General features: G+C 45.3%; 1 protein-coding gene across 5 annotated transcripts in view; it reads right to left on the bottom strand.

Moving 5' to 3' along the window:
• Positions 1-15604, bottom strand: part of PIK3C2G (phosphatidylinositol-4-phosphate 3-kinase catalytic subunit type 2 gamma) — a 145320-nt gene that overhangs the window by 113329 nt on the left and 16387 nt on the right. The window contains exons 2-3 of one of the 5 annotated variants that reach the window (XM_040435314.1): positions 3953-4071; positions 1148-1759 (exon numbers count right to left, since the gene is read on the bottom strand). In XM_040435314.1, the coding sequence (XP_040291248.1) occupies positions 1148-1738 (591 nt within the window). In that variant the 5' untranslated portion in view covers positions 1739-1759; positions 3953-4071. The other 4 variants (XM_040435305.1, XM_040435298.1, XM_040435325.1 and 1 more) reach the window with 4 other exon arrangements.

Raw genomic sequence — 15604 nt, 5'->3', positions numbered from 1 at the left:
GGCTTTCTGTTATGCATTCCGTCATAGAATTGCGTTATGGTCCGTGGTAACGGAATCTATAACGCAATTCTGCATTTACCACGAAAAAAAGTGTGAACGAATTTCAAAATATGAAATTTGCTCATCTCTAGTATTTATATACTATGTAATTACTATGTAATTTTTTTTCCACTGTACAAACTGTAATCCTCATAAAAAATTCTAATTATCTAATATAATGCGTGACATTATCCTGACATTTCTTCAGGATAGGTCATCAGTATAAAACCCGGTGGGGGTCCGACACCCAGCACCCCAACCGATATGGTTTGAGAAGGCAGCGGCACTTGCAGTAGACCCGCAGCCTTCTCTCAGCTTTTCCTAGGCCAAATTATGAAACATTCATCGGTAACATGGCCTAGGTGTGGCTCATTACCACAGAAGTGAATGGTGTTGAACGTGATACCAAGCACAGCTGCTATACAATGCACGACGCTGTGGTTGGTAAGCACGGAGAAGGCTTAGCGCTCACAGGAGCACCGGTGACTTCTCAAACACCTGATCGGCAATGGCGGGCGACCCCCACCAATCAGATACTGATGACCTATCCTGAGGGTAGGCCATTAATAGAAAAATTCTAGACAACTCCTCTAATGTTAACATTTTACCTGCAGCCACCTCCTGGGGGGACACTCTACACAGATTTCTACAGCTCTCGCTGAAGTCAATACTTGCTGTACAAATCCATAAAAATTGAGTTCCCTCAGTGGCAGCTGCCAGCAGCTTCTCCCCTATAGTATAAAATTTAGTTTAGATATTCCCGTTTCAGAGTTCAATGGCTTCAGACATTATAAGGAGACTCATGATTCCTCTTCTCAGTGCTGCAGCCATGAAAGGATTCTGGTTGCTCTGGTGCTGCCATGGTAGCACATCAGCATGGACTTCCTGTCATGTGACCTCCACTCTTATAAAGGTGTTCTTATGAGTGGAGGTCACAGAACAGGAAGTCCATGCAGTGAGTCTGTTCCTGTTACCATGACAACTCCAGAGCAAGCATAATGTTTCATGACAACCCCACCCCCCAATACAGTGTGTGTAAGACACTTTAGAAATGACCCACAATGTTACGGAAAATAATAACGAGAATCTAATTCCTACTAAGCTTTACCTGAGTCTGACTACTGTATCCATGATACTGTGGAGCCGTGATGTGAGAGTCATATAAGGAGTGGTGTCTCATCTCATTTCTGTCCATGTACAGGCGATCCCATGGCCAAGTGCTGGCGTCCAGTGTGTGGCTCCTCACAAGTCTCCCTGCTGGAACGTGCACTCCGACACTGTCGATGTGATGGTAATGGACTGTCGGATCGTCCAGGTCTCCATAATTTTCAAATCCAATCCTAAAGCCTATGGTGATCGGCAGAGTCTGAGTTTCCTCCTCTGTTTCCTCACTGCAAAGATAAGGCGCTGGCGGCTGAGGAAACCATGACTGTTGCTCCTCCATCCAGTTATTAGTGATGAATCCATAGGGAGCCGCCGCTTGTGTCCATGATGAACCAGATTCAAGAGATGCAGGGGCAAAAACGCTGGGAGTAGTGGAGGCAAAAACACTGGGAGGGGTAGGTACATTCAGAATCATGTTCTCAGGTCCATGTGTCACATGATGAAAACCTGGGGGAGCAGAGAACTGTGGGAATTGTTCTTCCGGGTGGAAATTCATCACGTGATCTGAAAATCCGATATTGAATGGCGGATTCATGATTACACCAGTTTCACAAATCTGAAAGACAAACATAGTGAAATCATGCCACTGCTTGGTTATTATGTAGTGTGCCCCGCTTCCACCATCACTAGCTACTCACTCAATATACAGGAATTTACTACATGATGCAAAAGCAGAATCGTGACTGCGGCTCTGAAGGTATAAGACATGATGAAGGAGTATAAGACATGATGAAATAGCTGAATTGTAACTGGTGTATAAGACAAGATGTAACTGCAAAATTGTGACGGCAGCACTAGAGGTGACGAGACATGACACAATGGCAGAATTGTGACTGCAGCTCTGGAGTTGACTGAAGTATAAGACATGATGTAAAAGTTCAGGGATTTCTACAGTTGCTCATGGTTATGCAACAGTATACTGGGAGATGTTGATATCAGGTACCAGCTTTGTGCAGGGCACTGGGATCATGCCAATGTAACAATATGCAGTTGCACATATACGATCTGAATGTCCTTACACCTGGCTGTAACATTGACAGTGAATGAGTGGTGCCAGGCACAGCATGCCTCTGTATTTACAGACACTATTATCTGGGCACTGACTGCGATAATGTACAAATCCGTTTCCAACACCCACATATTGATTCCCTCACAAAGGACGCTGGCGAGAGTGTACCTTTAAAGCTTGTCCGGTGACTGACGGTCTGCAGTCCTCAACAATAAGTGACGTTGGTCCATTCCCTGGTTAAGCTGTGCCATGCAGTGCCCAGATAATAGTGCATTACAGTCCCACTTGCCCACAGAGTAGTAACCACTCACACGGTTCTGTGCTGCCCTCTGCTGGCTTGTTGACATTACTAATTTTACTATAAAAGCTCTGAGCTGTCAGGACTAAGGCCCCTTTCAGACGGGCGAGTATTCCACGCGGGTGCAGTGCATGAGGTGACCCATTCATTTCAATTGGGCTGTGTACATGAGCAATGTTTTTCACGCATCACTTGTGCGTTGCGTGAAAATCGCAACATGTTCAATATTCTGCGTTTTTCACACAACGCAGGCCCCATAGAAATGAATGGGGCTGCGTGAAAATCGCATCGCATCCGCAAGCAAGTGCAGATGCGGTGCGATTTTCATGCATGGTTGCTAAGGAGATGAGGGATGTATGACCCGGGACCCCATTTACTTTATTATTTAGTAATAATAGAATTCTTTAATACAGAATGCTAAGTATAATGTCAATTGAGGGTTAAAAAATAATAAAAACATAACTCACCTCATCCACTTGTTCGCGCAGCCGGGATCCTCTTCTTGGTTCTTCTTGAAGGACCTGCAAAATGTTATAATGGAAAATAATAAAATCTGCAGAACACCAAACCCAAACATGAACTTCAGTAAAGAAGTCCGGGTTCGGGTCTGGGTATCATATTCAGTTTTTTCTCAAGTGCGATCAAAACGCATTGCACTTGTGTGGAAAAAACTGAACAACAGAACGCAGTCAGAACTGACTGAAATTGCGTGGCTTTTCGCGCGGGTTTCCCACAAGGCACCCTGAAAGCATCCGTCCCTCACCTGAAACGCTCGTGTGAAAGAGGCCTAACTGTATGAGGTACAGGACTGTCCTGCTGAGACATATGGCACAGGAGACATTTGTATTGCTCAGAACTACCTGGCACGATGCAGCTGCGGACACCTCCTGGTATACTGTCATGACCTATGAACCCAGGCTACATATTAATCCAGGCTTCTGGTCTCACCTGCGCAGTGTGACAGTCACAGGATCAGTCTGAGATGTAAGATGACAAGACTCACAGCCACGAGCAGCCCCAGCAGCTGCGCATTGGACTCTGGATTGTCGTAAAACAGGTTAGGTGTCGGCTGGAATGCCCACAGGGCCGCGTTCACTGGCAGACAGCGAGCTGTGACAGCAAGCAGCAAGCAGAGGGCTGTGCAGAAGACTCCTAACATGGAGGGAGGGAATGAGCAGAGGCATGTAAACAGAGAGTGGGATGTCACCCTGGAGATCCTGATACTTCACAAACTTCTTTACATCAATCATCACACAACAGTCTGTGCTGTGCCAGTGCCAACCATAGTACAAGCTGGAACATAGCCTTAACAGCCAACAGTACACAACCAGAAGCAGGAGAGCAGACTGTAGTGCAGACCGGTGGAATACACGGCCATACAACAGGTTGTGTGATGATTGTACATTCATAAGGGGGGACCTACAGGTTGTCTGTGTCATTACCTCCCTTCTTCAGGACTGGACTCAGGCGGACATCATCCTCTCACGTCTCAGTTGCTGGTTATTTTGGGAGCAACACATGACCACAGCAATGTGCCAGACATTTCCCACTCTCACATTTCCTGCATAGAGATGACGAGATATCAGAAGATAAAATATCTGAAACATGAATGTAGTGTCCCACTAGGTAATTGTGGGCACTACACAAGGGTCAATTGGGCCACGTTGTTCTCCACCTCCTGTGGAACAGGGCCATTGTGTCTTACATGTCATCTTGATGCATAATGTCACTTTATTCATGTTATTTATGTGCATTTTCCCTGCTTTAAATGACTATCAGGCCTGCTAGGGTGTAATTCCTCCTCCAAAACATTAGAGGGAGCTAGGGAACCCCTAATATAAATAGTCAGGTCCTGTTCAGGGAAAGGTGTGTAGAGTCAGAAGTGAGTATGGACTTTAGCTAGGCAGCAGCTGAAGGGAGCTTCTGACATGCAGCTAGACAGCCCAGGCTTCTAGTTGTTACCAGGGGAAGAGTTACCTCCTGAGAAGCCTGCAGTTCCTACCAAGTACAGTACAGAGCAGAAGTGTTTCCAGCCAGACAAGTGAGCTGAAGGGCAGAAGGATCTATCTAATGCAAGGAGACATATACCTGAGGAAGTTTCTTTACCAAGGATAAAGCCACCAATAGGGCATACGGGCCTTGGGATCAAGACAGACAGGAGTTCTGAGGAATAGTGCACAGGATTTCTGAGGAAAAGGTGCAGCCTGATCTGTGAGTGTATTTAACCCTCTGAGTATCTTGCAAGAACATTGTTGCCTCCCATTATTTGTAAAAGCCTGCTTGACACTGCATCTGTCATATGGAACTGAACCTAAAAGAACTGTATATAGTTAACCGTTTCCAGAAAGTTTTGGTTCACTACAAACTGTTCCTCAGTTCTTACTACTATAAATCGGTTTGCCACCGTTACAGGCACTGGCATCACGAATCTTAAAGGGATCTTGCCACCGGCACATTAATCCTGCCACACCCAGGGCACCTCACCTACCACCGGCCTGGTCCCTATACACAGAGAGTGCCCCAGAGGACCCCTGTGCCAGCCTCTCCATCACTGCTGTACGCCTGTCCAGGGTTTCCCTACAAACTGTGAGTAACCAAGAGCAACCCTCGTTTGCCTAAGTAACCGTGACCTCACTCTCGCCATACCCTGCAGGGCTGCGTACTGCATGAAGACGGCAGCAAGTGATCTGTCACCCTGATTCTGGACCATTATCTACACAGTAACACACAATTTTCACTATTTTTTATTTTCCTACTGCCACCCCCCAGCCCTCTCCCCCTTCATGACTAGCGTATTGTCAACTCGTTCACCCTGCCAATACCCCCTTTCCAAATAAGACACAACACAAAAGGTGGATTTTATTGGCCACAGCAGCCATTTTATTAACATAAATAACATAAATATTAAATAACCCCGTTCCCAAGGCCTTCCCACCTGAAGGCCTGCCTCCAGAACCTAGACCCAACCTAAAGCCTGTTACCAATAACGGGGGGAGTCCTTGGAGCCCCGCAAATCTGACGGGTAACTGCCCCGCCCCTCCTTTTTAAATTACCTCTAGCCGTTAAACGCCAGCTCAGAGGCAGAACCGATAACCCTGGGCAACGACGAGGGCAGATATCCGCCATACGCCACTCCATAAACCAATCCCTGGGGAGTTCAGAGCCTCCTTTGGCTCCCTCCCCACCACGCCAAAGCCACCATAACCACTAATTCCAAGGACCCCCCACCGCCCTACCTTGGCCGCCATGACAAAAACACCGCCCTGCTCGGCCAAATAAAACTCCACCCCTTCCATAGCCACACAACCCCTACCTGCCCGAACACCCCGTTACTTTTCGGAATCCTGCAGCCCAAGGGTGCTGCTCGATTCTCTGTCTCCCCAAAATGGCACCTTTTCCACTCCCCAACGACCACTATATAACACCTAAACCCCCTCCTCTAAAACGCCGCCCCTTCCTGCCCCCTATTAACCCTATGCTCGCCTACCCTCACTATCACTCCCTCCAAACGTAGTCATGCCTGGCCTTCCCCCAGGCTTTTAGCCTCAGGTCCGGCCAGCACTTTCCTCTCTATAAGGACTGCCAAGCATCCATACAGGAGTCCTCTTTATTATGTTAAAACACCACAGGAGTCCGGACTGTGTATATTAGTGCAGCTTTGAGGTCTGACAGCAGAGTAACTGAGGGCAGCAGAGAAATAATAAATAGCGATCTGGACTCCGTATCTGCACTACTACTCATGTATATGTATTGTAGATAATGGTCTAAAATCAGGGTGATAGAGGTTCCTTTTAAGGCCCCTTTCACATGGGCGAGTATTCCGCGTGGGTGCAATGCGTGACGTGAACGCATTGCTCCTGCACTGAATCCTGACCCATTCATTTCAAAGGGGCTGTGTACATGAGCATTGTTTTTAATGCAGCACTTGTGCGTTGCGTGAAAATCGCAACAGGTTCTATATTCAGCGTTTTTGACGCAACGCAGGCCCCATAGAAATGAATGGGCCTGCGTGAAGATCGCATAGCATACGCAAGCAAGTGCGGATGCGCTGCGATTTTCACGCATGGTTGCTAGGAGATGATGTTAGTAAATAGGGATGAGCAACCCTGGACCCCATTAAAGTCAATTCACAGTATTATTTTCCCTTCTAAGGCTACTTTCACACTAGCGTTCGGAGCGGATCCGTCTGATGTTTCATCAGACGGATCCGCTCCGATAATGCAGACGTTTGCATCCGTTCAGAACGGATCCGTCTGCATTAAAACTTAGACAATTTTCTAAGTCTGAAAGTAGCCTGAGCGGATCCGTTCAGACTTTACATTGTAAGTCAATGGGGAACGGATCCGCTTGAAGATTGAGCCATATGGTGTCATCTTCAAGCGGATCCGTCCCCATTGACTTACATTGTAAGTCTGGACGGATCCGCTCGCCTCCGCACGGCCAGGCGGACACCCGAACGCTGCAAGCAGCGTTCAGGTGTCCGCTCACTGAGCGGAGCGGAGGCTGAGCGCTGGCAGGCGGATGCATTCTCAATGGATCCGCCTCCATTGAGAATGCATTGCGGCCGGGCGGCTGCGTTCAGGACCGCTCGTGAGCTCCTTCAAACGGAGCTCACGAGCGGACACCTGAACGCTAGTGTGAAACTAGCCTAAACATAGTTATAAGGGAAAATAATAGCATTCTTAATACAGAATGCTAACTAAAATGTCCATTGAGGGGTTAAAAAAATAAAATAATAAACTCACCTCATTCACTTGATCGTCTTCTTTCTTCTTCCTGATAGGTCCTTCTATCTTCATTCAGCAGGACCTGCGCTGACGTCACCGCGCTCACCACGTGGTGAGCGCAATGACGTCATCGAAGGTCCTTTTGCAGGTCCTGTAGGAAGAAGAAAGAAGATGATACCGGCTGCGAGATCAAGTGGATGAGGTGAGTTTATTTTTTTTATTTTTTAACTCCTCAATGGACATTTTAGTTAGCATTCTGTATTAAGAATGCTATTATTTTCCCTTATAACCATGTTAAAAGGGAAAATAATAAAATCAACAGAACACCTAGCCCAAACCCGAACTTCATTGAAGAAGTCCGGGTTCGGGTCTGGGTACCACATTCAGTTTTTTATCATGCGCGTGCATGCCTACTCTCGCAGGTTTGCCCGTGTGAAAGAGGCCTAAGGCTTCCGAGTGTCTGACTGTGGGACAGGTGAAAACAATCTACAAGTCCCTGGTATCAGTCATTTCACGATGGAGAAGGGCTGACTGTAGAACAGGTGAATACAGTCCATGGGTCCCTGGTATCAAACATTTCAGGATGGAGAGGGGCTGACTGTGGGACATGTGAATACAGTCTATTAGGCCCTGCTGGTATCAATTATTTCAGGATGGAAAGGTGCTGATTGCGGAGCAGGTGAATATAATCTATTGGTCCCTGGTATCAGATATTTCAGGATGGAAAGGGGCTGACTGTGGGACAGGTGAATACAATCTATTGGTGTCTAGTATTAATTATTTTAGGATGTGTAATGACCCAGAGAGTGTCATTACCACTCTTGTGCACCTTGTTGTTACCTCCTATGTGCTGACAGCGTGTCATCTATAAGTGAGGGAAATGAACATGTAGAGTCACTGTGGGTAGAGATACATGGAGCTAAAAACAACAATAAATTACTAATAGGAGTTTACTATAAACCACCTAATAAACCAGAGTCCACAGAAAATCTACTACTAAATGAGATAGACAAGGCGGCAAATCATAATGAGGTGGTTATTATGGGGGACTTCAACTACCCAGATATAGACTGGGAAACTGAGACTTGTATATCTCATAAAGGAAACAGGTTCTTGGCAATAACCAAAGACAATTATTTCTCCCAACTGGTTCAGGACCCGACTAGAGGGACGGCCATACTGGACTTAGTATCAACCAATAGACCTGACAGAACAGATGTGCAGGTTAAGGGACACCTGGGAAATAGTGACCATAAAGTAATAATCTTTTAATTATCATTCAAAAGAGCGTTTCTACAGGGAGGAACAAAAATACCAAACTTCAAAAAAGCTAAATTTAGTCAACAAAGAGAGGCCATAGGCCTAAGTAACTAGGACAAAATCCTCAAAAATAAAAATACAGCCACAAAATGGGATATCTTTAAAAGCATCCTAAAATCTCTTTGTGAGAGGTACATACCGTATGGGAATAAAAGGTTAAGGAACAAAAAGAAACCAATGTGGATAAACAGAACTGTAAAGAAAGCAATAAATGACAAAAAGAAAGCATATAAAACGCTAAAATAGGAGGGTAGCACGGAAGCACTGAAAAACTATAAGGAAAAAAATAGAACATATAAAAAACAAATAAAAGCAGCCAAACTAGAGACCGAGAGATTAATTGCCAAATAGAGTAAAACTAACCCTAAAATGTTCTTCAATTATATAAATGTTAAAAAGTATAAATCTGAAGGTGTCGGCCCTTTAAAGAGTAATGAGGGGGGAGTCGCAGAGAGCGACGAGGAGAAAGCAAAGCTGTTAAATATTTTTTTCTCCAATGTATTCACTGAGGAAAATAAACTGTCAGATGACATGCAGAATGTAAAAATAAATTCACCATTAAAAGTGTCCTGTCTGACCCAGGAAGAAGTACAACAGCGACTTAAAAAGATTAAAATAGACAAATCGCCAGGACCGGATGGCATACACCCCCGTATCCTAAGGGAATTAAGTAATGTCATAGCCAGACCCTTATTTCTGATATTTGCAGACTCTATACTGACAGGGAATGTCCCACAGGATTGGCGCGTGGCATATGTGGTGCCAATATTCAAAAAGGGTCCAAAAACAGAGCCCGGAAACTATAGGCCGGTAAGTTTAAACATCTGTTGTGGGTAAACTGTTTGAAGGTTTTCTGAGAGATGCTATCTTAGGGCATCTCAACGGAAATAAGCAAATAACGCCATATCAGCATGGCTTCGTGAGGGATCGGTCATGTCAAACTAATTTAATCAGTTTCTTTGAGGAGGTAAGTTCTAGACTTGACAGCGGCGAATCAATGGATGTCGTATATCTGGACTTTTCCAAAGCATTTGACACTGTACCACATAAAAGGCTAATATATAAAATGAGAATGCTCGGACTGGGAGAAAACGTCTGTATGTGGGTAAGTAACTGGCTCAATGATAGAAAACAGAGGGTGGTTATTAACGGTACATACTCAGATTGGGTCACTGTCACTAGTGGAGTACCTCAGGGGTCAGTATTGGGCCCTATTCTCTTCAATATATTTATTAATGATCTTGTAGAAGGCTTGCATATTAAAGTATCAATTTTCGCAGATGACACTAAACTGTGTAAAGTAATTTACACTGAAGAGGACAGTATACTACTACAGAGGGATCTGGATAGATTGGAGGCTTGGGCAGATAAGTGGCAGATGAGGTTTAACACTGACAAATGTAAAGTTATGCACATGGGAAGGAATAATGCAAGTCACCCGTACATACTAAATGGTAAAACACTGGGTAACACTGACATGGAAAAGGATCTAGGTATTTCAATAAACAGCAAACTAAGCTGCAAAAATCTGTGTCAGGCAGCTGCTGCCAAGGCCAATAAGATAATGGGTTGCATCAGAAGGGGCATAGATTCCTGTGATAAGAACATAGTCCTACCACTTTACAAATCGCTAGTCAGACCACACATGGAGTACTGTGTACAGTTCTGGGCTCCTGTAAACAAGGCAGACATAGCAGAGCTGGAGAGGGTCCAGAGGAGGGCAACTAAAGTAATAACTGGAATGGGGCAACTACAGTACCCTGAAAGATTATCAAATTAGGGTTATTCACTTTAGAAAAAAGACGACTGAGGGGAGATCTAATTAATATGTATAAATATATCAGGGGTCAGTACAGAGATCTATCCCATCATCTATTTATCCCCAGGACTGTGACTGTGACGAGGTGACATCCTCTGCGTCTGGAGGAAAGAAGGTTTGTACACAAACATAGAAGAGGATTCTTTACGGTAAGAGCAGTGAGAATATGGAACTCTCTGCCTGAGGAGGTGGTGATGGTGAGTACAATAAAGGAATTCAAGAGGGGCCTGGATGTATTTCTGGAGCGTAATAATATTACAGGCTATAGCTACTAGAGAGGGATCGTTGATCCAGGGAGTTATTCTGATTGCCTGATTGGAGTCAGGAAGGAATTTTTTATTCCCCTAAAGTGGGGAAAATTGGCTTCTACCTCACAGTTTTTTTTTTTTGCCTTACTCTGGATCAACTTGCAGGATGACAGGCCGAATTGGATGGACAAATGTCTTTTTTTGGCCTTATGTACTATGTTACTTATGTTATTATCTAATACATTTGTATCATGTCATTCTCGCTGTATATATTTATTCCAATGCAGATGTAATGTTAACATGTAATGTGCCTGGAGGGAGGAGGAGGAGGAGTTTAGTTAGTAAGAAGTCTAGCCTACCCCCTCCTAGGGAAAGGTTGTGTGTTGGCTAGCAGAGCACTGCTTGCTTTGCTAGGCCCACAGGCCCTGCCTGTGAAGTGCTACATGGTTGCTTGTCCCCTCCTGGGCTTGCATTGCCTTCATCTGTAACACCCCAGAGTTGTGTTACGAAACTTTTTTATCCCGCTACAATCTCCTTAAAAGCATTTACCTTGTCACCTGATGTAATTTTACATGATATCCTCACAAATGTGCATTATAAGCCTTGTCAAATGTATATTGTTGTCATTCTTCATGTTCACCAGCAGGTGGCAGCAATGTTTTGGCAGGGACTTAAGTCAGTTTAGTGTCTCTGAGCTGGAATAGTTTGTTCCAGTTCAGCTCCCCCCCCCCTGTGAGCAAAGTGGGCTGCACCCATTTCCTGCAGCATGGGGAGGGAAGGAAGTTAAGTTAGTGTGCCAGCCACCCCTGCTAGGGGAAGGCTGTGCGTGTAGGAGCTCCCAGATATAGGGATCCAAAGCCAGGATCTTGTCTCGGCTGAGACATTGATCCTCATCCCCAGCCTGAGCCTTGCAGCCTCAGTTGGAAGAAGCAAGCAGACAACTCCAGTTCCAGGAAGAAGCATACCCTGTGAAAGCTAACTGTGAGTACAGTCAAATAAACCCCAGGAGAAACCATATTCCTCCTCAGCTAGTCAATCCCCACACAGCAGATGATAGAAAAGCGCAGAAGCCAAATTCCTGCCATAAAATAGAACTGACAAAGCAGACGTCCTTTCCTGAAAAGCTCCAGGTACATGATAGAGCAGAAGATATATTCCTGCCACACATTGCCAATACCTGCTTGGATCTAATGCTGTTTCTTGCTGGGATGAAAGCTACAACCAGTAAAGACAAGTTTGAACTTTACCAAAGGTCCGGATCTCAATTACTGCTGCAAATCCCTCTATTACTCCTACTAGTACCACACTCAATTTATTGCAAGTGTGCAAGGATCCAGGAGTCCAGCCGTACTCAGGTAGGAGACACCATTGACACCATTACTACTACCATACAGAGACATTACACCACTCTGGCATTCCTAACCTGTGGCATGAGTTATAACATCCTTAACCCCTTAAGAACGGGCTCATTTTCACCTTCAGGACCAGGCCATTGTTTGCAAAATTGACCAGTGTCACTTTATGTGGTGATAACTTAAAAAAGCTTTGACTTATCCGGGCCATTCTGAGATTGTTTTTTCGTCACATATTGTACTTCATGACACTGGTAAAATGGAGTCAAAAAAATAAATTTTTATTTATAAAAAAAATACCAAATTTGCCAAAAATTTTAAAAAATTAGCAAATTTCCAAGTTTCAATTTCTCTACTTCTATAATACATATTAATACCTACAAAAATAGTTATTACTTTACATTTCCCATAAGTCTTCTTCATGTTAGGAAAAAAAGGGGGTTAGTCAGCAACTCCCAGTGCACAGGTGGACCTAGAGGAAAAAAGAGACAATGCAGCAGCACCCTGCAAATCAGATAAAGTACCACAATGCCATAGTCACAAAAATTATAGTGCTAATGCTACGCTTATTTATAAAGTGAGATGCTTGGCCAATGCATTTTGTACAAAACCATCTGAGCCCGTCTGCCGTACGTCAAGGCGATCTCTGTTAGACGGGCCCTAACACTAAAGAGACTGCGCTGCCGAAAGAATATTCCTTTTCTTTTCCTCTCTCCTCGGATTAAAGGGGAAGAGAACTAGGTTTTCACCAGGTTCACAGGATGTAACAAAATCCTCCTCAGATCTACAAGTGCAAGATTCCATTCACAGTGTGCATATTTATCACCACTTGTGTCACCACATCCAGTGGCGTAGGGATCGCCATAGCAACCATAGCAGTGGCCACTGGGGGCCCGTCCGGACCGCATTCTGTTTTTTATTTATTTTTTATTAACACACACATACACTACACACAGGCAGCGGCGTAACTACCGGGGAAGCTGCTGCTTCGGGCCCCGGCAGCGTGTGACAGTTTATTTTCAAGTTAGTTAAATATCGATTCTTCACAGCAGCAGCGGCTGACCAGGCCCCCTCGCCAATGTGATCTGATCTTACTGTATCCTAAAGTCTCCTGATGTGGCTGGGATTCGAACCCACAACCTCCAATGTATCAGTGTATCAGAGGCAAAGCATTTACCCACACAGCCATAAAGGAGGCATTGCAACTGATTGAAAAAATAAATAATATCTCTATATATGAGCAGCTGTCATGTGTATAGATGTACACTTAGCTAGCTATAACAGTAGAAGTCTCATATTTTTTCAGTCAGCAGCAAGAGAGCTCTTATGGTCTTGTGGTTAGGTGCTTTGCCTCTGATACAGAAGGTCGTGGGTTCGAATCCCAGCAGAAACTTTTCTGAAATACAAGCACTGACTCCATATATGGACATACTGTCACTACCAGAGCTTTGGGACGTTCTCACAGCTCTGTTTCTCCACCCCTGTGATGATGTCACTACTAGAGCTGGGAGGCGTTCTCACTACTCTGTTTACTTCTGGTTTCTTTCACCACAGCTGTCCTTCATGTGTTTGATTTCCTTCTCTTTATATCACCCCTCCTCCTATGATAGGATGTGGATTATAGTTCTCACTTCAGTTGTGGCTCTTGCTTTGGTTTCTTCACTTGTAGCTATCAGTCCACTGGACCTGTGTTCTGCTGCAGCTAGCACTCCGGATTTTGCCAGCCTGTCCTTGGATCCGTCTTCTCTGCGGCTACAACACCTTCAGCTAAGTCTGCAGACATTGTTGTATTCCTGTTTGTTTTCTGACTGGATCTGAGGTGGCCACGGTTCCCTCCATATACTGAGTAGGGCACTGGTGGCCGTGCCCCTTCCACTATTGTAGGGGTTACAGTGGTCATTAGTCTTAGGCACGTGGGCATGCCTCGTTCCGCCTTTTGGATCCGGGCATGTGCTTTAGCAGAATAGGGAAAGCGTTGAGGGTCGGACAGGGGTCACCCTTTATCCTCCCTAGTTCTGGGTCCAGTCAGTTGCTCTGTACTGTGAATTACTATCGTTGCTCACATACACCCGTGACATTATAATCCACCAAAACCGTCCTTTTTTGACATGGATCCGCTTTCTGACCTGGTTGACCGCATGCAGGGTCTTTCTTTGGAAGTAGCGGATCTCCGTCAATCTATGACCCAGCTTCAAGCATTGGGCCCTGCTCCGGCTCATGGAGTCTGTTGCGAGCCAAAAGTCTCACTTCCGGAGACGTTCTCCGGGGGCAGTGAGAATTTTGTTCGTTTCAGAGAGGCATGCAAACTCCATTTTTGCTTGTGTCCTCACTCTTCTGGTAATCAAGAGCAGAGGGTGAGGATTGTCATCTCCCTGCTCAGGGGTAATGCTCAGACTTGGGCTTTTTCGCTGCCATCAGGGGATCCCTCCCTTCGATCCGTGGAGGGATTTTTTGTGGCCCTGGGGCAGATTTATGATGACCCGGATCGTGTTGCTCTGGCCGAATCTAACCTACGTGTTTTATGCCAGAACAAACGGTCTGCGGAGCTTTATTGTTCTGAATTTCGGAGATGGGCAGCTGATTCGGGTTGGAATGATGCTGCACTCCGGAGTCAGTTCTGTCATGGTCTCTCGGAGAGATTAAAAGATGCGTTTGCTTTCCATGAGAGACCAACGTCCTTAGAGTCTGCCATGTCATTGGCGGTACGCCTTGACAGGCGTCTAAGAGAAAGAAACGAGACCTCTCTGTCCAGCCATTGTCAGTCTAGGGGCAATGGTGCGGACTCATTCAGTGTGCAGGGGCCTCATCCTGTCTCGCTCCCCTCTGAGGAGGAGCCCATGCAGCTAGCTCGACTTGCCCCTGATAAAAGAGGATTTAGTCCTCAGAGTATGGTATGTTTTTGTTGTGGGGGCATAGGTCATTTGGCTAATGTTTGTCCGTCTAGGAGATTCTTGAACCGTACTAAGAGCGATAATAAGAGAAAAATCTCAAAAGGTAAATCATCAAGTTCTGCTTCATCTGCTACTTTGGGCAAAGTTGATGTAGGATTTGATGCTTTTCCTCTGACCTGCAGTTCCCGTTTTCTCCTGTCTGCCAGGGTGGCGCTAGAGAGCAAAGTCATTTCTTGCGAGATTTTTGTCGATAGTGGAGCGGCCGTCAATCTTATTGACACTCAATTTGTAGCCATGCATGGTTTTCAGGTTTGCACATTAGATAAAGATATACCTGTTTTTGCTATTGACTCTGCTCCACTCTCACAGAGATCTCTGAAGGGCATTGTTCACAATATCCGGCTAGCTGTAGGTGACACTCATGTGGAGGATATATCTTGTTTTGTCCTTAACGGATTGCCGTCTCCTCTAGTTTTGGGGTTACCCTGGCTCACTAGACATAACCCCACTATTGATTGGCAAGGAAGGCAAATAAATGAGTGGAGTGATTTTTGTAGAGAGAATTGTCTCACAGCGACTTTTGCAGAGGTGTCTACTAAAACGGTGCCATCATTTCTCTCTGATTTCTCGGACGTGTTTTCCGAGAGCGGTGTTCAGGAGCTACCTCCTCACCGGGAGTTTGACTGTCCCATTAACCTCATTCCCGGCGCCAAGCTGCCAAAAGCACGCCTCTACAA

Source organism: Bufo bufo, chromosome 1, assembly GCF_905171765.1.
Source record: "Bufo bufo chromosome 1, aBufBuf1.1, whole genome shotgun sequence".
NCBI lineage: Eukaryota > Metazoa > Chordata > Amphibia > Anura > Bufonidae > Bufo > Bufo bufo.
This window is presented reverse-complemented; position numbering and strand designations above follow the sequence as displayed.